Below are 22,197 nucleotides of genomic sequence, written 5' to 3' on the forward strand. Positions count from 1 at the left end.
TGACATTCTATCTAATTTTATATCTTAGCCAAAATTCATAAAAATATGGAAAAACTCCTTCCTTAATTTTTTCCACCACCATGTTGCAATATTTGTCAAGCAGTTAGATTCAATATCCGTACATTAAGGATAATATCAATTTTTTATTACTATTATTGTTCTAATTTTAAATTAAAAACATACAACTCTTGATACATTAATTTGTATTTTTTTATAATTATGAAAAATTATATTTAAAAGAGATGATATATTTTAAGTGATTATTTAACTACCTAATAGACGAATGAAACACACATTTTTTGTTATTGTTGAAATTTGAACCGAAAATATCTAATTTGAACACCTTAATAGAAGTTGAGGTGTTCAATTCAAATTTAACTTAGTTTGATTGTCTAAATTAAATATACTGATAAATTTAAGAGAATGACTCAGTATTAAGCCAAAAATAAGAACTCCAAAAGGATCATTTGATACATGAGATGGAATAAATAAAGATATTCCACAAGTTTAGACAACAATCATACTATATTAATAAAACTAATAAAATAAAGTAATTCCATAATTTAATACCTACAAAAATTAATTTTAAATTTTATTCCAAAATTATTGTACGTATCCCATATACCAAATGACCTTAAGAAATAAAAGGTAAAATTAGAAGAGAGGGGAAAAAGAGAGGACCAAATAGCCAAACCGACTTGAATAGAAGTCCCTGAAATAGAAGTAGACTCAATTTGTGTGCATCTCTACGTGTATATAAGCTTCTCCCTGTCATCGTTCCCAGGGTTAGTACTAGTTAAACCAATTTCACACACAAAAGGCAAAAGGACCCCCCCTTACCCCCCCCCCTCTCACCATTTTTCTCTTTCTTGGCTTTGGGGTTTTCCTTGTTCTTCTCCTTCTTCTTCTCTCTGTAAACCCTATTTTCTGTACAGTCTCTGCAACACTCTCTGGATGAGTCACCCGTCCGTGACTTTGTTAACTCAGGTACCGATGGAAAGAAAAAACTCACTATCGATTATGCTTTTTCTGTGTGTTTATTTGATCGATTTAATGTTCTATGCGTTTTATTCTGATGTATCTGAATGTGTGAAGAGATTTTTTTTTAAATTATTATTTTGGTTATTTTTGCTCTGATTTGTGTGTTGGATTTGTGTTTTGGGCAGTGAATACAAGGAGAGAAAGTAGAGGTTGGATATGACGACCTTAAGATCGAGTTTGCCGTCCAGGTTACGGCAACTTCTCTCCAGCGAAGGAGCCATTGGTCCATCTATTAAACTCGACTCTGAGCCTGTATGTACTTGTTTTACTCTATTTTCTTACTTTTATTTTACATATGGTTGATGCTGTATGTTGTTTAGGGTTTTCTACCAGAGCAGATTGTTTTGGATATGAACAGTTTCTCTTTATAGTTTTTTTGGAATTATTTCACAATGTGCATTTTCTCTAAGTGTTGTTTTATTCCAGACGTGGAATGTGTGCTGTTAGGGTTTTGTCTTGATGTAGAGTTGAGAATTAGAAGTTCATTATTGAATGTTCTTTTGTTTTGTAGGGTTTGGTTTGATTGGAAATCATATTTCACAATGTACCTTTTCTCTATGTGGTTTATTGATTTTAACTGTTTATGCAATCTATACTTCTATTATCAGTCATCTGCCTTTTTTTTTGTTCTTTGAATTTTCTTATTTCTTATGATTGGTACATGGAAATTCTCTGTTTATGTTACAAATGTATTTATGCCATGTGAGTCAAAAATTCATTTTTTTTCCTTGTGTAGCAAGAACAGAATTTATAACATACCTTGAGTTTGATTTTGCATTTGGTATTTGGTTACAAGATACTGAAAATATCTAATTGATTTTATATTTTTGCCTACCTCTGTTTGCCACTGGAATCACATGTATGGTTCTTTGTGCTGCTAAACTTGTTGTTGATTTACTTGTTTTTTTTGTGGTCGCAAAGAATTGGGAATTGCAGCTATTTGTTTTATGATTCCTTTGGGTTCTTTTTGTGAAATTTCTATTACAAGTACCCAGTCGTGCTAATTGTTACCATGGTGGAGTCCTAGCTTTGCGTTACTGCTACATACTCATTTCCTCTTTACCAAGAAAGCATACCTGTCCTTTCTTTCCAGAACTGATATCTACATGGTCTCAAGCTTGTTTGAGAGCTGACACTACTAACTATATTAAGGTCATTTATACTTAATGTATCAAAATTAATATTGAACTTGACTATCTTAACCAATTTTTACCAGTCAACATCACAACTTTGCAACCACTCATATCAAGGAGATGCTTAGCTCTAGATCCTAGGGTTTTAGTTTGGATCCTGTCAGGGTTGATGAGAGTTGAAGTTGTAGGCTAATGTATAAAGGATTTATGGATGGGCTATAGTGCTGCATGAAGTAGTAACTTCTTGTGATATGCACAATTTTTTTGGTTCTAATCACATTTGACTTTTATGTGTGGAGTAACTCAATTTCTGTAGTCAACGAGTGGCAAATATCTGCCATTGCTCAAAGAAGTCCTTGGTTGTAGCTAGTTGGACATTATTAAAGATAAATTGAAAACAAAGAGAACAAGTTGGTACATTATTTAAATGAAGCGGAAAATATTAAGGATAATACAAGGGGTCAAAGCATAAAGTTCAAGATTAATGAAGTTGGTGTTTTATGTGTAAGAATTTAGGTGAAAGTGTAGATCATATCCTGTAGCATTACAAGGTGGCTAGTTGGTTATGGAGGGTGGCCCTCAGTTTGTTTAGGATGCAATGGGTGATGCCAAACATAGTGAAGGTGACTTTTGTTGTACTTAGGAGGTCCATTTTTGTATAGAGGATTGAATCTCTTTTGTTGATAATCATATTTGATGTAAAAGAAAGAATATTTTCCCTTTCAATATTATCCCGAGAATCAGAGAGCTAATGAGAAGGATTGGAGGTGAGAATTGAGACATATTTGGGCGACTTCCAGAGAGAATTACAGCGAGGGGATGTCTCTTGTCTCATTTGATTGGCTTTGATCCTTTGCTCAGCATTTTCTGCCGACTCCGCCACTCCCTTGGTTGGGGGCTATGCCGCCCTGCCTTTCGATCGATACAATGCCCAAAGAAAGGAATAAACTGCCTTGGAGCCTTCCTGAACAGTGCCATATACTTCAGCGCTTTGACAGCGAGCGAGATCTTTGAAATTCAATCAAAACAGTACTGGGAACAGATTGCCATTTTCTGTTATCAACATGCAAGTTACAGTAAGGGGAGAGAACACCCGGACCGACGGTATGCCACAAGGTTATCCGAGTTCACAAGTGTCCTGGGATTGAAGAAAACCAGCATCCACATAAGCAAATTTGGACAAGTAAACTTCTGGGCCCAACCGAAACGAAGGAAAAGTCCTCAAAAATGGACAAAGCGAACTGAGTTGTCCCCATTTAATAGCTTCCATGGACCTACAAAAAAGTATTTGTTCGAGAAACCCGCCAACCCAACCCCTTCCTTCGTAGAGCCCGAATGGCGTGAACCACATGCGGGGAGACCCGCACGTACGGTTTTTAGGGGGATCCGGTCGAATCGCTTCCATTAGGAGCCAACCCAACTTGTTTGGGACTAAGGCGTAGCTGTTGTATTTGTAGCATGAATATTTTCCACGAAAAAGCCTACTAGTGTACATTTCGAAAATTTCATTTCACTTTGGCACAAAAAAGGATTAAATTATGGTAGATTGATGTCTTCCTTTGAGGATGGTTTGAGTATGTGGAGAAGATACTCAGATGCCTCAGTGAGGAGGTGTGAGAGGTTTGTTATGGTAGCCCAAGGAGAGGTAGAGGTAGGCTGAAGAAGTATTGAGGAGAGGTGATTAGTTAAGACATGACATCCTCAACTTATTGAGGATGTGACCCTACATAGGAGGTTATAGAGGTTGATTATTAGGGGTAGAAGGTTAGTTGGTAGTTGAGTGGTGTCTAGTTTCCCTTGTCACTATTATCTTAATTTCCAATTTTTTTCTGTCTGTTGTTTTTATTACTTTTTTGCTTAGGTTATCTTAGTATTTTTTATTGCTACTATTTTTTTCTCTATTATTTTCAGCGTAACTTCTTCACGACCGTGTTTCCTTTTCATACTGTTTTTTATAAGGCTACATACACATTACCTGCTCCAAACCTCACTTGTGGGATTACACTGGGTAAGTTGTTGTTGAATGCCTTCCTTTCCATGCAAATCGAACCTTGGTTTGTGTATACAGGCACATATGGTACTCAATGCTGTTATATTCCTGAAGAAAAACTTCTCTGATCCTACTTATCAACAAAAAAGAGCTCTGTATCTTTTCTATTTTTCTTATGAATCAGGAGAAGGATAGTGCTTGAAAAATGAGCTGTTTGTAGTCATGGATATTAGAAATTTGTTACACGCACTATGCGTATTCACCATTCTATTTTGTGAAAAACATTATTTAGTCATGTTGAATTTTGATTGTGAAAGATTTTAAGTGAGAAATGAACATACAGTTAGGAAGCTGACAGTGGGGGATGATGCTTCAAACTATGTGGAGTGAAATGTAACATAACTTCTATTTTGTATGGGTATAAGCAATTTTGGGTTTGTACATTTGATAAAGGCGGGTCTAAGATTTAAATTTTATGGGTTTGAGATTCTACCACAATTTGTTTGATTTTCTGGGTTCGAAATCTATTATTTGTATGAGTCAAAGCTGCTAGATCCGGATGAACCAGTACCATTAACACTACATAACATCCACTGCTGACCTGAAATGAGCTAAATATTCTTAAAAACATCATATGACTTATGAGGCTCCTATCATTGTTCTTTTTTTTTTTTCAATATTACTTGCAATATGATAACATCAAGCGTGCTGGTTGGATATTACTAAAATTGGGTCTCATTATTGTGATCATTAGCGTGTGATCTTTAGAACCTCATAATGAATTTAATGGCAATAATTACCTAATAGGATGATGAAATGGGATGACTCTGGGATTAGATATGACAGGAGCTGGTCTAATATGACACTGTCAATTAAAATTTTATAATGTACATGTGTGATCCTCAACTATATTTAGATCTCTAAATAAACAAGATCCATTCATCTTGGCCTCCTTTAAGGAGCTGGAGTTATCTGATGTTTCCATTAAAGTAGCTTTACTTTTTCTGAAGTTTTTTGAGTTATCATTTCATCCATCATTACATTTTAAAAATGTTTTAGTACAAACCAAACTGAGACCTATCTGGAAAAAAAAAGATAGTTTCAAACTGATAGTGGTAAGGCTATTACTTTGCCAGCATGCATTTTTTTCTTGAAGTTCAACTTCAATCTATTATTTTTCTTTGTCCTTTTCTTTTCCCTGTTACTTCTCAATATAACAATCTGTCAATGAGCTACTTCTCAGGTCCAAACTAGTTGAGGTCAACAATATGATTCTCTATTTTCTTTTTTGCTCTACTCAGGCCAGTCAGTTTTGTTCTGCTAATGGTAGATATCAATAATTTGATTATTAGTATCCATTTTACTTTTCGAGCCAATTCATTTTCATTCGACAGTGGTCAATATTTGTTTTTTAAAGTCAAATAGGAGCTCCTTAAAACACTTGTCCCCGTAAGATTCAAGTCTAACCAGCAATTTTGGCAACATCACATCTGAGCTAATGTAAACTTGACCAAACAAAGAGTTAATCCTATATGGGCAACTACACAAGTTTTGTGTGCAGTCTATATTTTATATACAACATATGTTACGTTCTCCCAAAAAGATACAAAGATTTAATCCTGACTAGGTGGGTACTGGTAAGAATACTTCTATTTTGCTGCTACCTAAGTTCCTGTTGTTTCTATGAAATTGTGGGAGGTTTTGCGACAATTTTCATCCACTGATTATAAGGCTCTTCTTTAGTGTCTTTGATTATCATTCTGTGGCGCATGTACACACATGGACCATTCATTTTTTTTTTTGAAACTTGTGATGTTGTATTCCTCAGCATTTAGGATATGCTGGCGATCTCCCCCCAAAAAAGCTGTAACAAGCCAAAGCAGAAAAGTAATTACAGTAATCCTAAGAGATCTACTATCTATTCTGCATCTTCTATACATTGTTCTTTACACCAAAAATAGGAAGTTGCAATCCTTTGATTTTCTGAATGCTGTTGAATCCATATGGGCCATTCATTTGGAGGACTACATATAATGTGTCCAAACAATCACAGATGAACTTATCATTTATCCTCTGTATGTGTTTCTTGTACCGTCTTATTGTATGTGCACCTCTTTTCTCATGTCTTGTTGAATCTTGTATCAGTGCACAGTTTCATTTCTACGACAATCATTGAATATGATAGTAATTCTCTTCCTTATTATTTTTCAATGAGTACTCTTTTATGTAGCTGACGATGCTGGTGTGTTTTGAGGATCGTAATTATTTATCATGGTTAAAAATGTTGTGTGGCTCTTATGTTTTCTCGGTGTGTTTAATGTTTCTAGCACTGTTGTGTTCCTTAACATCAGGCAACACCATACCTATCATAAGAAAACAAGAAAAAAGGCAATACCATAGTATATATATTGCACCTTTTACATTTTATTTATTTGGATGAACTGTGGTTATTCTCATAGGAGTATCTCTTAAGTTTGTGCGAGCCATCTAAACATCTTTTCATGGATCTAGTAATATACACCGATTTAGTCATATGCAAGGAAATAATAAAGCAATAAATCATCTGATTAGTGTCTTGACTTCAGCTGCTTGAAAGAATTGCACGGACTTCTGCTTTTCACTACTGTTCTCTCTTGCAGTAGATTCCATTTCTATCTTTCCTGCTTGTATCTTTCTTTTCAAGCTTTCTCTCCATTAACTGCTATGATCTTATTGTGCATTTTATCTGAATGTCAGCCCCCCAGAATAAAGGCTTTTATTGACAAGGTCATCCAGTGTCCATTACAAGATATAGCAATACCTCTTTCTGGTTTCCGCTGGGAGTATGGCAAGGTAAATACATCTTACCTCTGCTTATCCTGCCTTTACTTTGAATTTTTACTTACTTGGCCTTCTCTTTTCAGGGAAATTTTCATCACTGGAGACCATTGTTTCTACATTTTGATACATATTTCAAGACGTACTTATTTAGTAGGAAAGATCTTGGCTTGTCTGATAACATATTAGGAGATGATAGCCCTTTCCCCAAGCAAGCAGTTCTACAGATCTTACGTGTGATGCAGATCATATTAGAGAATTGTCATAACAAGGGTTCATTTAGTGGCTTGGAGGTAAGCTGAAGATGCTAAATCTTTTTGCTCATTTTTAAATGAATGTCTGTAACAAGAATTCACATGTACTGATGATGTCTGAATTATTTACTTTGAACCTGGCAGCATTTCAAGCTTTTGTTGGCTTCAACAGATCCTGAGATCCTCATTGCTTCTTTAGAGACTCTTGCTGTATTAGTAAAAATAAATCCATCGAAGCTGCATGCAAGTGGTAAATTGGTTGGGTGTGGTTCTATAAATAGCTGTCTCCTGTCACTTGCGCAGGGGTGGGGAAGCAAGGAAGAAGGTCTGGGCTTGTATTATTGTGTTACTGTAAATGAAAGAAGTCAGGATGAAGGCCTATCTTTGTTTCCATCCAATGTGGAAAATGATGGTGACAAGTCACTTTATCACTTGGGGTCCACCCTTTATTTTGAGTTGCATAGTGCCAATGCCCAAAGCAATACTGAAGCTGAGGATGGTGCAGTATCAACAAGCATGAGTGTAATTAACATACCTGATCTCCATGTACGGAAAGAGGAAGATCTGTCGCTAATGAAGTTCTGCATTGAGCAGTACAATGTTCCTCCTGAGCAAAGGTTTGCGTTGCTGACAAGAATCAGATATGCACACGCATTCCGTTCCCCCAGAGTATGCAGGCTTTACAGCAAGATATGTCTTCTTGCTTTCATTGTGCTTGTCCAGGCTAGTGATTCCCATGATGAACTTGCATCCTTTTTTGCTAATGAACCCGAATACACAAATGAGTTGATCAGGATTGTCAGATCTGAAGAAACCATCTCTGGAAATGTTAGAACACTGGCAATGAATGCCTTGGGGGCACAATTAGCTGCTTATGCATCATCACATGAGCGGGCGAGGATTTTGAGTGGATCAAGCATCAGTTTTGCTGGTGGTAATCGCATGATCCTCCTGAATGTTTTACAGAGAGCAATCTTGTCACTAAGCAGCTCAAATGATTTGTCATCAGTATCCTTTGTTGAAGCTGTTCTGCAGTTTTACCTGCTACATGTCATATCCTCTTCAAGCTCTGGTAGCGTTATTCGAGGGTCTGGAATGGTGCCAACATTTCTGCCTCTTGTAGAGGACGCTGATCCTGCACATATACATCTTGTTTGCCTGGCTGTGAAAACACTGCAAAAGCTTCTGGATTATAGTAATGCAGCAGTAACCCTTTTCAAAGATCTAGGTGGAGTTGAGCTTTTGGCTAATAGGTTACAGATAGAAGTGCACAGAGTGATTGACGTGGCTGGAGATGATGACAATTCTATGCTTATTGGTGAGCTTTATAAATCTAATGAAGAACAAGTATATTCTCAAAAGAGACTTATTAGGGTCTTATTGAAGGCACTTGGGTCTGCTACCTATGCTCCTGCAAATTCGACCAGATCACAGGGTTCTAATGATGCATCTTTACCCGCCACTTTGTGTCTGCTATTTAGTAATGTGGAAAAATTTGGAGGTGATATCTATTCCTCGGCCGTGACTGTTATGAGTGAAATAATTCACAAAGACCCGACATGTTTTCCTGCTCTGCATGAGTTGGGTCTTCCTATTGCTTTTTTGTCTTCAGTGATATCTGGGATACTACCGTCTCCAAAAGCTCTTACTTGTGTACCTAATGGTCTCGGTGCAATTTGCCTTAACCCGAAGGGACTGGAGTCTGTAAAAGAAACTTCAGCATTGCGTTTCCTTGTTGACATATTTACCAACAAGAAGTATGTGGTAGCTATGAATGAAGGTATTGTCCCATTGGCAAATGCTGTAGAAGAGCTGTTGCGCCATGTATCTTCACTGAGAGGTACTGGAGTGGATTTAATAATTGAGATTGTGAACAGTATTGCTTCACGCGGTGATGGTGAACATGCCGAGTCATCAGGGAAATCAAGTGAGACTACTGCAATGGACACGGACACAGATAACAGAGAGAGTGTTGCATCCAGCTCATTGGCTGAATCAACTTATTCAAATGGGGAAACTATCAGCAATGAGCAGTTCATTCAGTTGGCTGTCTTTCATGTAATGGTACTTGTTCATCGTACAATGGAGAACTCTGAAACTTGTCGGTTATTCGTGGAGAAGTCGGGCATTGAATCTTTGTTGAAACTACTCCTACGGCCGAGTGTTGCACAGTCATCTGAAGGGATGTCCATAGCATTACACAGCACCATGGTCTTCAAGACTTTCACCCAACACCACTCTGCTGCGCTGGCTCGTGCTTTCTGTTCCTTTCTCAAGGATCATTTGAAAAAAGCGCTGTCTGGATTTGATGTGGTTTCTGGTGCTTTTATGTTGGATCCTAAAAGTATTCCAGATAGGACATTCTCTTCACTTTTTCTAGTTGAGTTTCTTTTATTTCTGGCTGCCTCCAAAGACAACCGATGGGTAACTGCTCTTTTAACAGAGTTTGGAAATGGCAGCAAAGATGTCTTGGAAGATATTGGTCGTATTCATCGTGAAATTCTTTGGCAGTTGGCGTTGCTTGAAGAATCTAAGGTTGATGTTGAGGAAGGTAGTGCTGGTGTAACTGATGAGGCACGACAGTCAGATTTGAGTGCAACTGATTCTGAAGAACAAAGGTTAAATTCCTTCAGACAGTTCCTTGACCCCTTACTTCGCAGAAGGATGTCAGGGTGGAGTTTCGAATCACAGTTTTTTGATCTGATCAATCTGTATCGAGATCTGACTAGAGCTTCTAGTCTTCAGCAACGTCAGACCACTGATGGTCCTTCAAATGTCCAGATAGAAACTAGTCATCAATCACAACCAGCAGGTTCTCTTGATGACGCTGGTGCCAGTAATCGAAAAGAGGACAAACAGAGGTCCTATTATCATTCCTGCCGTGATATGGTGAAATCCCTGTCAATCCATATCACTCATTTGTTTCAAGAGATGGGCAAGGTGATGCTACTTCCATCACGTAGGCGGGATGATACACTCAATGTGTCAGCTCCGTCAAAATCTGTTGCTTCAACTTTTGCTTCAATTGCTATTGATCACATGAATTTTGGAGGTCATGTAACTTCTGGATCGGAGGCATCTGTGTCAACCAAATGTCGTTATTTTGGCAAGGTTATTGAATTTATTGATGGTATTCTGCTGGACAAGCCTGATTCTTGCAATGCTGTTATATTAAATTGCCTTTATGGGCGTGGGGTTATTCAGTCAGTGTTAACCACGTTTGAAGCTACTAGTCAGTTGCTCTTTGCCGTCAATAGAGCTCCTACTTCTCCTATGGAGACTGATGAGACACATACCGGGCAGGATGGAGTTGAGGATGCGGACCGTTCATGGATATATGGTCCCTTAGGTTGTTATGGGAAGCTGATGGATCATCTGGCGACTTCATCTTTAATTCTATCTCCTTTCACAAAGCATTTACTGACTCAACCTTTGGTAAGTGGTGATATCCCATTTCCACGGGATGAGGAGACATTTGTGAAGGTTCTTCAATCCATGGTATTGAAGACTGTACTTCCCGTTTGGACTCATCCACAATTCACAGAATGCAATTATGATTTCATTGCATCTGTTCTCAACATCATTAGACACATCTACTCTGGAGTAGAAGTCAAAAACACAAACAGTACTGCTGCTCGTGTGTCTGGTCCTCCCCCAAATGAAACTACAATTTCTACTATTGTTGAAATGGGGTTCTCCAGGAATAGGGCGGAAGAGGCTTTGAGGCAGGTTGGTTCAAACAGTGTTGAGCTGGCAATGGAGTGGTTGTTCTCGCATCCTGAGGAAGTACAAGAAGATGATGAACTCGCCCGTGCCCTTGCCATGTCACTTGGGAACTCTGGATCGGAGGTAAAGGAAGATGTTCCCAAAGAAAGCAGCGTGACCATTGAAGAAGAAGTGGTTCAGCCTCCTCCTGTTGATGAGTTGTTGTCCACATGCCGAAAGCTTTTACAGATGAAAGACTCTCTTGCTTTTCCTGTCAGGGATCTTCTTGTGATGATATGCTCCCAAAATGATGGTGAACATCGGTCAGCTGTGGTTTCATTTATCGTTGAACAAGTGAAGCTTTCTAGTAATGTCTCCGAGGATGAAAACCGCAGCATTCTTTCTAATCTCTTTCATGTTCTTGCTCTGATTCTTAATGAAGATACTGATGCCAGAGAGATAGCTGCAAAGAATGGTTTAGTGAAGGTCTCGTCTGTTCTTCTTTCACAATGGATTTCCAGTACATTTGATAGGGAGAAAGTTCCCAAATGGGTGACAGCAGCTTTTGTTGCTATTGATCGGCTTGCTCAAGTGGATCAGAAGTTGAATGCTGATATACTGGAACAGCTGAAGGGAGACGATGCTACACAGAAATCAGTTTTGATAAACGAGGATAAATATAATAAGTTGCAGTCTTCTTTGTCTCCAAAATATCTGGATGTTCAAGAGCAGAAGCAGCTTGTTGAAATAGCTTGTGGTTGTATGAGGAACCAGCTTCCCTCGGAAACAATGCATGCTGTGTTGCAGCTGTGTGCAACTCTTACAAGAACTCACTCTGTTGCTGTTAACTTTCTGGATGCTGGTGGATTGCAGTTGCTGCTTTCCTTGCCAACAAGCAGCTTGTTTATTGGGTTTGACAATATCGCCGCTACTATAGTAAGACATATTCTTGAGGATCCCCAGACTCTACAGCAAGCTATGGAAGCAGAGATCCGGCATAATGTTGTATCTGCTTCTAATAGACAGTCAAGTGGAAGGCTCACACCTCGTAATTTCCTGTTAAATTTGACTTCTGTTATTCAGCGGGATCCAGTGATTTTCATGCGGGCTGCTCGTTCTGTGTGCCAGGTGGAGATGGTTGGTGAACGACCTTATGTAGTCTTGTTGAGGGACCGTGACAAGGACAAAAAGGACAAAGACAGGGAGAAAGAGAAATCAGAAGACAAAGATAAAATGCAGAATGCAGATCTGAAGTCTGGTGTTGGTAATGTGAGCCATGGAGTACACGGCAAGAGTCTTGATGCGAGTTCTAAGAATGTCAAAGTTCATCGAAAGCCGCCTCATAGCTTTGTAAGCGTTATTGAGCTTCTTTTGGATCCAGTTGTCAAGTTTGTTCCTCCATCGAAAGATGAACCGGCAACAAAAGAGAGCCTTAGTTCAACAGATATGGAGATTGATATGTCTGCGAACAAGGGTAAAGGGAAAGCTATCGCCTCTGCTTCTGAAGCAAGTGAAGCTGATAACCATGAATTGTCTGCATATATGGCTAAGATTGTTTTCATTTTGAAGCTTCTGACTGAGATTCTTTTGATGTATACTGCTTCAGTTCACATTTTGCTTAGAAAAGATTCTGAAGTTAGCAGTTGCTTAGCTGTTCCTCTACGGACAGGGCACCTTGCTGGTGGAATTTTTCATCATATTCTTCATAACTTTTTACCGTATACCAAGTGTTCCAGGAAAGAGAGAAAACCTGATGTGGACTGGAGGCAAAAACTTTCAAGCAGAGCTAGCCAGTTTCTCGTGGCATCTTGTGTTCGCTCCACTGAGGCAAGGAAAAGAATCTTTACAGAGATTAACAGTGTGTTTAGTGATTTTGTTGAGTTTGGAAGTGGTTTTAGGGCACCTGGAATAGAAATTCAAGCTTTTATTGATCTTCTCAGTGATGTACTGACGGCTCGCGCACCTACAGGTTCTTCCATCTCAGCAGAAGCTTCAGCTACTTTCATAGATGTCGGTCTGGTTCAATCTCTGACACGAGCTCTTCATGTCTTGGACCTGGATCATACTGATTCTTCCAAGGTTGTTACTGGTGTTGTGAAAGTTCTGGAGTTGGTAACAAAGGAGCATGTCCATGCTGCTGAGGCCAATGCTGGGAGGGGAGAACAGTCAACAAAAACTCAGGATCATAATCAATCTGGAACTACTATTGATGCCCTTGCAGTCCTGGCTAATGAAACTTTATCACAGCCTAATGTGAATTCAGTGCCAACAGATCACATTGAGCCCTTTGGCGCAGCTCAAAACTTTGGTGGGTCTGAAGCTGTCACTGATGATATGGAACATGACCAGGATATTGATGGAGGTTTTGGTCCATCCAATGAAGATGATTACATGCATGAAAGTACTGAGGACACTAGAAATCTGGAAAATGGCCTTGAGATAAGATTTGAAATCCAGCCTGATGTACAAGAGCATCTTGACGAAGATGAGGATGATGAGGACGATGATGATGATGATGAGATGTCAGGTGATGAAGGAGATGAGGTTGATGAAGACGAAGAGGGGGATGAAGAACAAAATGATCTTGAGGAAGATGAAGCTCATCACTTACAACATCCTGATACTGATCAAGATGACCAAGAAATAGATGAAGATGACTTTGATGAGGAGGTAATGGATGAAGAGGAAGAAGAGGATGAGGATGAGGAGGATGGTGTAATACTTCGTCTGGGTGATGGAATGAATGGAATAAATGTATTTGACCATATTGAAGTTTTTGGTCGAGAGCATAGTCTCTCCAGTGAAACTTTACATGTTATGCCTGTTGAAGTTTTTGGCTCTAGGCGCCAGGGGCGTACGACGTCCATCTACAATCTTTTGGGAAGAGGTGGTGACAGCATTGCTCCTTCACAACATCCCCTTCTGGTGGAACCCTCTTCCTTGCTGCAATTGGGTCAGCCACGGCAATCAGGTATCTGTACTACTACTGGTTAATATCATAATTTTATCTGATGAGGAATCTCGTTACTTTTGTTTATTGGTTTCAAAAGAAATCTCATTGCTTTCTTCCTTCTCATCACAGAGAGTATTCGTGATGCTTATTCCGATAGGAGCTCAGAAGGAACCTCATCGCGCTTGGATTCTGTTTTCCGTTCTCTGCGGAGCAGCCGCCACGGTCAACGGTTCAATTTTTGGTCCAATGATAACCAACAAAGTGGTGGATCAGGTGCCTCTGCTCTTCCACAGGGTTTTGAGGATTTGCTTGTTTCCCACTTGAGGCGACCAGGCACTGAGAAATCAGCTGATCGAGTTACTACAGAGGGGTCTCAGAATAGAGGTGAGGCCACCCAATTTGCTGGATCAGGTGAAATGGCAACTGAAAGTGTTGTGGAGAACAATAGCAACAATGAAGCCAGAGATGCCTCTGCCCCCTCAACAGTTTTGGATGAATCTGGTGGTGCTAATGTGACACCTGTAGCAAATGTGTCTTCTCAGGGAACAGATGCACCAAGTAGCCAATCTCAACCTGTCGAAATGCAGTTTGAACAGAATGATGTTGCCATAAGGGATGTTGAGGCAGTTAGCCAAGAAAGCGGTGGAAGTGGTGCAACTCTGGGTGAAAGTCTTCGAAGTCTTGATGTTGAAATTGGAAGTGCAGATGGGCATGATGATGGTGGCGATAGGCAAGGTTCAGCAGATGCTCGAACTAGGAGGACTAACGTATCGTTTGGAAATTCTACTCAGGTAAGTGCCAGGGATGTCGCCCTTCACAGTGTATCTGAAGCTTCAGAACATCCAAATCAAGAAGCAGAACAAAGTGGACCCAATGAGGAACAGCAACGTAATGTAGATGCTGATTCTGGATCAATTGATCCTGCATTTTTAGAGGCGCTTCCTGAGGAGTTGCGAGCCGAGGTTCTCTCAGCTCAACAGGGTCAAGCAACTCAACCACAAAATTCCGAGCCTCAAAATGGTGGAGATATTGATCCAGAATTTCTGGCAGCCCTTCCGTCTGACATCCGAGAAGAAGTGTTGGCACAGCAGAGGGCACAGCGGCTGCAGCAGTCACAAGAATTAGAAGGCCAGCCTGTTGAGATGGACACTGTGTCAATTATTGCTACATTCCCTTCAGAACTACGGGAAGAGGTACTACTTTAGATGAATTAAGTGTAATCAATGTGAATTTTATTTCATTTACTCTATTACAAGTAGAGATCTTGTTTTCCTATTTCTTTTTTGTTTTTACAAGTTACGATTTAAGTTTGGTTTTTATGAATTCTTTTATTGCTATTATTGGGTCTTACATTTTAACTCGCAGGTCCTTCTGACATCTTCTGATGCCATTCTTGCTAATTTAACACCTGCTCTTGTGGCGGAAGCAAATATGTTGCGCGAGAGGTTTGCACGGAGGTATAACCGAACACTTTTTGGTATGTATCCTAGAAGTCGTAGAGGCGACTCTAGGCGGAATGAACAATTGGACAGGGCTGGTGGAACCCTTTCACGTAGATCAGCTGGAAGTAAGCCTCTGGAGGCCGATGGGTCTCCCTTAGTCGACACTGAGGGCTTAAGAGCTTTGGTGCGGTTGCTCCGTGTATTTCAGGTATAAACTTGGTGAGGTTGAATTACTGTTTTCTTGCCTCTATGATTTGAACGTTGACCCTCTGGTTCTTTTGCAGCCAATTTACAAAGTCCCTCTACAGAGGCTGATGTTGAATCTCAGTGCACATGCTGAAACAAGAACTGCTTTAGTGAAAATATTTATGGACTTGTTGATGCTTGATGTCGGACAGCCTGCTAATGATCTGAATACTGCTGAACCTCCATATCGACTATATGGTTGCCAAAGTAATGTGATGTATTCGCGTCCTCAACATCTTGATGGTGAGACCTTATCATCTTCTTAACTTTTTGATCATGTATTACGTCTAGTGTTACTACTGTTGTATTTGTGTTGTTTTTTGCCTTGGCTAAATTTTATTCATCTCATGGCTTGTAGGAATTCCTCCATTACTATCTCGGCGTGTTCTTGAGACACTTACATACTTGGCAAAGAACCATTCTTTAGTTGCAAAGACGCTACTTGAATTCAGGCTCCCTCGACCAGTGCCAGAAGGGCCAATAGTTCCGGATCAGAGGCGAGGAAAAGCTGTTATGGTTGAGGCTGATGGACCAGATAGATGGCAGCTTGAAGGACAAGTATCTCTTGCATTGCTTTTGGGCCTTTTGAATCATCCCCTTTATTTGAGAAGTGTTGCACATCTAGAGCAGGTAGTTTGCACAAGTAGGATGTCTCTTTGAGTAGTCATTATCTGGTGTTTTTTTGCTGTCATTAACTATTTTCCTTTTTGTATCTAGCTGTTAAATCTGCTAGATGTTGTAGTCCAAAATACCGAAAGCAAATCGAATGCACGTGAAGAACCTGGCACATCCTCTACAGAGCAACCGACTGGTCCTCCAATCCAATCTGCTACTGAAATGAATAATGAATCTCATGCAGCTTCATCTGAGGTTGAGGACAAATCTGGAGCATCATCCTCTGTCGCAGGCAGAGACCAAAGTACTGAAAGTATTCTACTTAGTCTACCACAATTAGAACTTCGACTCCTGTGCTCATTGCTTGCCAGAGAAGGGTAAGCTAGTTCCTAATCCTGTTATGTACTTATTCAAAGCATTAACCTTATGTGGTTCTACAAGCTGATTCCTCTTGGGTTAACTGGTTTTTTAAATGTGTATATAAAATTGTAGATTCTATGGTTTTATGTGACAAGTTCTGTAGATATTACTTCTGTGAGATGCCCCTTAATTTATAGACTTGTGTGTTTGCCAGCAGGTTGATATACTTCACTAATTTTGCACATTGCATATTTTCTGTCTTTTATCAGTCTTTCAGACAATGCTTACTCTTTGGTAGCTGAGGTACTAAAAAAGTTGGTGGCCATAGCTCCCGCCATTTGTCATTTATTTATTACTGAGCTTGCTGGCTCTGTGCAAAGTCTGACCAGATCTGCAATGGATGAGTTAAACAAGTTTAGGGAAGTAGAAAAAGCACTGCTCAGTACCACTTCCACTGATGGCGCTGTGATACTCAGGGTTTTACAAGCATTAAGCTCTCTTGTTGCTTCAATTGGTGACAAGAACAACGATAATCAAATTATTTCTGAGAAGGAGCACGGTGCTACTATCTCCCTGGTTTGGGACATTAACACAGCTTTAGAACCTCTATGGCAGGAGCTGAGCACTTGCATTAGCACAATAGAGAGTTTTTCTGAAACAGCACCCAACCTGTCTCGCTCATCCATTGTTACCACATCTAAACCTGCTGGAGCAATGCCTCCGCTCCCTGCAGGCACACAAAACATTTTACCGTACATAGAGTCCTTCTTTGTGATGTGTGAGAAGTTGCATCCTGGGCATTTGGGTGCAGGGCAGGAGTTTAGTAATGCTACAGTTCCTGATCCAGAAGAAGCTACCGCTTCTGCTATGCAGCCGAAAACACCTACATCTGCAACGAAAGTTGATGAGAAGCACATTGCTTTTGTAAAATTTGCAGAGAAGCACAGAAAACTTCTTAATGCTTTTGTTCGGCAGAATCCTGGACTACTGGAGAAGTCTTTCTCCATCATGCTGAAGGTTCCTCGTTTTGTTGATTTTGACAATAAAAGATCCTACTTTAGATCTAAGATTAAACATCAACACGATCATCATCACAGTCCTCTGAGAATTTCTGTGAGAAGAGCTTATATACTTGAAGATTCATATAATCAGCTGCGCATGAGGACAACTCAAGAATTGAAAGGGAGATTGACTGTACATTTCCAAGGGGAAGAAGGGATTGATGCTGGTGGACTAACTAGGGAATGGTATCAGTTACTGTCCAGAGTAATTTTTGATAAGGGAGCACTATTGTTTACTACGGTTGGCAATGAATCAACATTTCAGCCAAATCCCAACTCTGTGTACCAAACTGAGCACCTCTCATACTTCAAATTTGTTGGGCGAGTTGTGAGTATTTTCCTCCTTGGTCTGTTTGCTTGAGTCATTTAATTTAACAATATCTAATGTGCTTTATGTAAATATTTTTATGTAAATATCCCAGGTTGGGAAGGCGCTATTTGATGGTCAACTTCTTGATGTTCATTTTACACGGTCCTTCTACAAGCATATACTTGGTGCTAAAGTGACATATCATGATATCGAAGCTATTGATCCTGACTACTTCAAAAATTTGAAATGGCTGCTTGAGGTGCATTGTTTTCTCTGTTCTCTGTGATTATGGAAATTATGGTTACATATTTGCTCTGCTCACATTTCTTGCTTTGTGCAGAATGACATAAGTGATATTTTAGACCTTACATTCAGCATTGATGCTGATGAAGAGAAGTTGATACTTTATGAACGCAATGAGGTATGAGTTCTTCAGCGGCAATTGGATTTTCAGCATTTTTGTTACAGAGGCTCTGATTGCAATTTGTGTAATGCAGGTGACTGACTATGAACTAATCCCGGGTGGACGAAATATCAGAGTTACTGAGGAAAATAAGCAACAGTATGTTGACTTGGTTGCTGAGCATCGGTTGACAACTGCTATCCGCCCTCAGATAAATGCATTTTTGGAAGGATTCAGTGAATTGATTCTGCGGGAGCTGATCTCTATTTTTCACGACAAGGAACTTGAGTTGTTAATTAGCGGTCTCCCAGACATCGATCGTATGTTTCACTATTTCCTTTATTTAATAATTCATGTGGTAATCCTGTCTTAGTTAGTTATTGTCAATATCAAGAAAGAGTTGCTTCTTAGGATTAATTTCCCCTTGCTTTGCAGTTGATGACTTAAAGGCAAATACAGAATATTCTGGATACAGCCCAGCTTCACCTGTTATTCAGTGGTTTTGGGAAGTAGTTCAAGCTTTTAGCAAGGAAGACAAAGCTCGCCTTCTTCAATTTGTCACTGGGACCTCAAAGGTAGTTTGTTGCTTTCATTTGATTACAGTTGCATGTTATATATCTCCTGCAATCATCTAACAAACCTTTCTCAACTTCTCCAGGTGCCGTTGGAGGGGTTTAGTGCACTGCAAGGAATTTCAGGTTCCCAGAAATTTCAGATCCACAAAGCTTATGGCAGTGCTGATCACTTGCCTTCAGCACATACATGGTAACTATTTAATCATCTGAAACTACACTATGATTGCCCTTGTGATGCTGAAGATTTCTGTTAAAGATCCGTGTTGCTTCTCTCCAAGTTACTTATCCTTCTTTCATTTATGTTGCCATTCTAATTTACCTGTATTGCTGAAGATACCAGTAGAAGTCCATGTGTCTTCCTCTGTCCAAATTACTTCTCTTGCTTTCCTTTTTATGTGCATCCTAATTTACTCAATTGAATTGACCGCCCTTCTCTCTGAGATGGGAAAGCTTTCTTATTAGTATTAGTATTATCCTAATCCTGAATTACATTTCAACTACTGACAGCTAATAAAAACTTCTTTCTTTGAGATCGGGGGGAGTGTTGTGAATTCTACCTGCATCTCTTCTTTACTTATTTACTGTGAACACTCCTTAACTAATATTTTCTGGGTGCAGTTTCAACCAGTTGGATCTACCAGAGTATCCCTCTAAAGAGCATCTAGAGGAGAGACTACTGCTTGCCATTCATGAAGCCAACGAAGGATTCGGATTTGGTTAAAACACCAGTGGGTCTCTGAATTAGATTCTGTAGATAATTTCCATGTTAAAAAAGAGATTTTTTTTTATACAGGAGAACAGTCCAAGGGCATTTTAAGTCTGTGAGATACCTGTCTATAATGCTGTACAGTCTATTTGCTATGCCAAATGATCCTGGCAGTTCTTTTTTTGCCAATCGTTTCCTTACCTTCTCTTTCCCCCTTTGTTTCTCTACTTTCTGCTTGCGTTTGTTGTCCGTAGGAGAAAAGCATAGAGCCTTGCAAATTTCTTACTCCCATGCTTGCTTTTCTGAACGCTTTGCGAGAGTAAACTTCTTTTTTCTTTGCGATGTTCTCATTATTGCTGTTCATCAAGTACCCTTGAAGGTCAATTGCGATGCAGATCAAAACTTATATTTGTAGTATATATAACTAATGATGCGACATTTTCGTGAGGACGTGTAAATTGAACCATGATATGATGCTTTTACCACCCACACCAGTACAATTTCTTGTGTACTTGTACGATTGTGCTTTATTATAAGATATAAAGTTGGTGTCAAAAGTTGTGCTATTATGAGGATGTCACTACGTTTATCAGTAAAAAGGAGTAACAACTACAGCCCCAAATAAAGGACTAGAGAGAATTTGATCTCAAGGAGGGGGTATGGGGAAAAACAAGAAGTATCAGTAATGGCAGGAAGTATACTCCCTTGTAGCAGCACCTCAACTTAAAACACATTCATTTTTTAAACGAGTTAATAGTTAAAATCATGCTTAAAATTGGCCCACTTTATCAAATGCACATCTAAACTATGAGAAGTCTTAATTACCCCCTCAAACAAAGATTCTTGGAACTATTTACCTCCCTAAACTATGAGAAGTCTTAATTACTCGCTCAAACATGAATTTTTGGAATTATTTGCCCCCTAATATGCCACATGATTTTAAAAAATTATTCTGTTTCAATTTATATGACTCATTTTCTTTTTAAGTAAATTTCAAAAGGAATAACACATTTTTATATTTAGTAAAAAATTTATTTTCGTTCCTATTTATATAATGTAGTTCGACTCGAAATGAAGTTTAAAAAAGATGTGATCTAAAATAAGTCATAAATATTTGTGTGGCAACAATTATTTCATTATGGGTAAAATGAAAATTTTAAAGTTAATTTTTTACTAAATATAAAAATGTGTTATTCTTTTTGAAATTTACTTAAAAAGAAAGCGAGTCATATAAATTGAAACAGATTAATTTTTAAAAATCATGTGGCATATTAGGGGCTGATAATTTCAAAAATTCAAGTTTTAGGGGGTAATTAAGACTTCTCATAGTTTAGGGGGTAAATAGTTTCAAAAATCTTTGTTTGAAGGAGTAATTAAGACTTCTCATAGTTTAGGTATGTATTTGATAAAGTGTGTCAAATTAAGGGGTGATTTTATCTATTAACTCTTTTTTAAACTACGGAAAATGGTCAAAACTATCCTTTAACTATTTGAAATAGAGCACATATATCCTTAAACTATATTCTGGTTCAAAAATACCCTTTTCGTCATACTATTGGCTCACTGCTACCCTTCCGTTTGATGGAATGAAATATGACATTTCGTGTGTATTAATTTACGTCATATAGGATCTCCACACAAGCACCACCTCACCCGATTAATGAAAAGATCAAAACCTACCCATTAAAAGACCAAACCCAACCGTTGTTTCTTCTTAGTTATATAATGTCTCAAAAAAGTTATTTAATCTTACTGGAGATCTTTTTTCTCAATTATTTTATGGCGGTCTTCATAATTCATAGTAAGCCACACCTAAGATTGACTAACAACAAAATCTCCACAAAAAAGGACATTTCCATCAGCAATAAAAACACAGACAAAAAATCAAAGGTAGAATAAACTAGATTAGTATAAACTTCTATCCAAATTGAAAGTGGCAACAGAGAAGCAAGTATAACATATACTTCATCTACAGCTACCCTTTAGAACTTCGAGTTATAACAGTACAAGGCCTCAACCAAGCAACACACTCTGTAGTTAAATTTATTTAATAAATAACTTGGTTCGAAAGAAATGATTTAACTCAAGTGTAAGTTTGATTGTTTGCCCCAACAATGTAATTATTGACTCAAGCATGACATTTACCGGATTGTGTACTTATCTATTAAATAACATTTGTGGGAAAGCTTAGAAATGGAGAAAGGGACAAAAATTAGGGTGTTTTAATGGGTGGGATGAGTTTGAGTCTTTTAATGGGTGGATTTGAGTCTTTTAATTGATGGGGGTGGGTAGGGTGCTTATGTGGAGATTTTATGTGTCGTAAATTAATACACATGGATGTCACATATATGTGCTCTATTTCAAGTAGTTAAAAGATAGTTTTGGCTTTTTTCTGTTTGAACTACTAAAACTTCAGTCAGGTAGACTTTAGTTTAGACTTCAACTTTTATTGCTTTTACTTGAGGTTTGTAGTTGAGTTTTGTCAAAGTCTAACTTCATACCCAAAAATTTGAAATTTGAACTCTCAAATTCAAAATTTTGCACTTGTTTTAAATCAGTTAGGTGTTTGGATCAAATCTAATGAAG

The 22,197-nt window shown here is 38.7% G+C and overlaps 1 protein-coding gene across 1 annotated transcript; it reads left to right on the top strand.

Annotated features, from left to right (window-relative positions):
- Nucleotides 1-790: 790 nt before the first annotated feature.
- Nucleotides 791-19,800, top strand: LOC129904331 (E3 ubiquitin-protein ligase UPL1-like). The gene is made up of 17 exons (XM_055979891.1): nucleotides 791-987; nucleotides 1,167-1,293; nucleotides 6,901-6,996; nucleotides 7,068-7,274; nucleotides 7,380-13,911; nucleotides 14,023-15,086; nucleotides 15,259-15,543; nucleotides 15,620-15,824; nucleotides 15,940-16,211; nucleotides 16,299-16,573; nucleotides 16,826-17,945; nucleotides 18,040-18,186; nucleotides 18,268-18,348; nucleotides 18,425-18,650; nucleotides 18,766-18,905; nucleotides 18,989-19,095; nucleotides 19,524-19,800. Exons 2-17 carry the CDS (start codon nucleotides 1,198-1,200, stop codon nucleotides 19,624-19,626), a joined length of 10,956 nt encoding a protein of 3,651 aa, XP_055835866.1. The 5' UTR covers nucleotides 791-987; nucleotides 1,167-1,197; the 3' UTR covers nucleotides 19,627-19,800.
- Nucleotides 19,801-22,197: the final 2,397 nt, after the last annotated feature.

The sequence above is a fragment of the Solanum dulcamara genome, chromosome 9 (genome assembly GCF_947179165.1).
Source record: "Solanum dulcamara chromosome 9, daSolDulc1.2, whole genome shotgun sequence".
Classification (NCBI taxonomy): domain Eukaryota; kingdom Viridiplantae; phylum Streptophyta; class Magnoliopsida; order Solanales; family Solanaceae; genus Solanum; species Solanum dulcamara.